General features: G+C 45.7%; 1 protein-coding gene across 1 annotated transcript in view; it reads left to right on the forward strand.

Moving 5' to 3' along the window:
* The window catches only part of BT62DRAFT_835687 (uncharacterized protein), a gene marked incomplete at both ends in the record, with an annotated part of 5172 nt that extends 4723 nt beyond the window's left edge, over window positions 1–449 (forward strand). The window contains one exon of the mRNA XM_043182426.1: window positions 189–449. Within this exon, the coding sequence (XP_043039686.1) occupies window positions 189–449 (261 nt within the window). The remainder of the gene's footprint in view (window positions 1–188) is intronic.
* Between the last annotated feature and the right edge of the window lie 1873 nt (window positions 450–2322).

Genomic DNA, 2322 nt, shown 5'->3' on the forward strand with positions numbered 1-2322 from the left:
GGGCCACCAATGCCGCTGCAAAATGTGGATGGTGCCTTCGTGAGAATCATGCAGAAGAAGAATGTATAACCAAGAAGTTTTCACTTAAACAGGACTATGAACATGCTGCTGACTGTACTGCTGGGAAGTATTGTCACAAGGGGGCCGGAAAGAAGGACTCAGAAGCTGCTAACTCTGCCGAGATGAAGGAGGAGACTGCTAGCCAAGCAAGTACTGATTTATCATCACTTGCTGTGTCTCATTGGAATACTGATACAGGTGCTTCTCGTCATATGACCCCTCACCGACAATGGTTCCGACTCTATGCTCCACATGTCGTTCCCATTCGTCTTGCAGACAATTCAGTCATTTATTCAGCAGGGATTGGGTCAGTAGTATTGGAGCCAGAGATTCAGGGGGAGAAAGGCTCGGTGGTGGAACTTCTTGACACATTACATGTACCAGCATTGAAAAGTAATCTCTTATCACCCTATCATCTTACATGGGAAAAGGGATTCAGGATCTCAATCACTGGATCAGATGTCACTTTCAGCCAGGGTGAAAAGATCCGATTCACAGCAACTGTAAATGAGAGCAATATTGGCTATATCAATGCTACCACACATTCATTCTCAAAATCAACCACTATCATTGCAAACTCAAGCTCTACAAGTACCTGCCGGATGGACAACACACTTTGGCACAGACATTGCTGTCATCGAAACATGGACACTATACGGCACATGCATACAAAGCAGCTAGTAACTGGAATGAAGCAAGAGTCAGGTCCCCCAACTGATCCTATCTGCATACCATGCCTCACTGGCAAACAGCATCGCCACAATGTTCCTCGTGGCCCCTCAGAGCGGAAGAAACACCTTCTTGAGCGAGTATACAGTGATATCAAAGGTCCAATGCCTGTCGCAACTCCAGAGGGCTATCGCTACTGGATAACATTCATCTGCAGTGCATCTGACACTTGGGCTGTCGCACCTCTGAAGTATAAAAGTGATGCCTTTAATGCCTTCAAGCAGTTCAAAGCATATGCAGAGAATACCCACCCAGGACTCAAAATCATTGAGTTTCAGGAAGATAAAGGTGGTGAATATATGGGAAAGGAGTTTGTCGACTTCTGTGCTGAGCATGGAATCAAAAGACGACATACTGAACCCGATGAACCATACCAGAATGGCACAGCAGAACGAGCCAACCGCACAATTGCAGAGGCCATCACTGCCATGCTAAATGAGTCACATCTTCCACCATCATTTTGGAACCTCGCTCTCCGAGTATTCATTCATGTCTGAAATTGCATTCCCACAGATCCTCTTCCAAACACCACACCCTTCACAGAATGGGACCCAAATCACTGAAAACCAGATATATCCCACTTTCGCGTGTTTGAATGTCTTGCGTATGTGCTAGTATGAAAAAAGGGATGTCGAGCATTAGAGTCACACACCCAAAAATGTATCTTTGTTGGATATCCAGAGGGAGTAAAAGGCTGGCTATTCTGGAACTCATTTATACAGCGGTTCATCACCTCCAGCCATGCTGTATTCGATGAGCATGTATTTCCTGGAAATCATAAAAATATTAAAAATCCTCTTGGTGACGATACATCTCCCACAAACAGACATAACAGCACAGATACTGCTATACCTGATGTGGCGATGCCTCATCAAGGGAGAGAAAACATACCTACTGATAAGCCATCTCCACCATCTGAGCAACTCCCATCATCATCATCATCACCATCCTTGCCAGCTCCGTCCATTCTATCAAATATGCAAACACCTCCAAAATCACCTCTTACTCCACTATCAAGTCTTCCGACATCTCTTACACCCTCTTCACCACTTTTACGTCCTCGGGCATGCTTCGAGCCACAATACGACTCTAAAGGTCTTATAATCCCATCTCCAAACACTGGACGTGGTTTTCGCCGTAAACATTCTGGCACCAATGCGATGAACTCACCAGACTCAGATGAACCCCTTTCTGATCCCATTGATAAAACCACTGCTGAGCCAGAGCTTACTGAGACAGATGTTGTCGCAGGAATGACCTTTGTATTGCATGATGATGACTATATCACATATACAGAAGCTCTTGAGCTTGCATTTCAGACAGCAGTAGAGATGGCAAACCAAGCATCTGCACCCAACAATGAACCAAAGACACTTGCAGAGGCGATGACTCGGCCAGGAGAGGAAAGTGAAAAATGGTATGAGGCAGCTCAGCAGGAATTGAATGCACTGCAGGAGAGTGGCACCTTTGAGCTTGTGAAGCTCCCTCCAGGGCGAAAGGCTATAGGTGGAAAATGGGTCTTCAAAGTGAAGC

The sequence above is a fragment of the Guyanagaster necrorhizus genome (genome assembly GCF_019112545.1).
Source record: "Guyanagaster necrorhizus MCA 3950 unplaced genomic scaffold BT62scaffold_13, whole genome shotgun sequence".
NCBI lineage: Eukaryota > Fungi > Basidiomycota > Agaricomycetes > Agaricales > Physalacriaceae > Guyanagaster > Guyanagaster necrorhizus.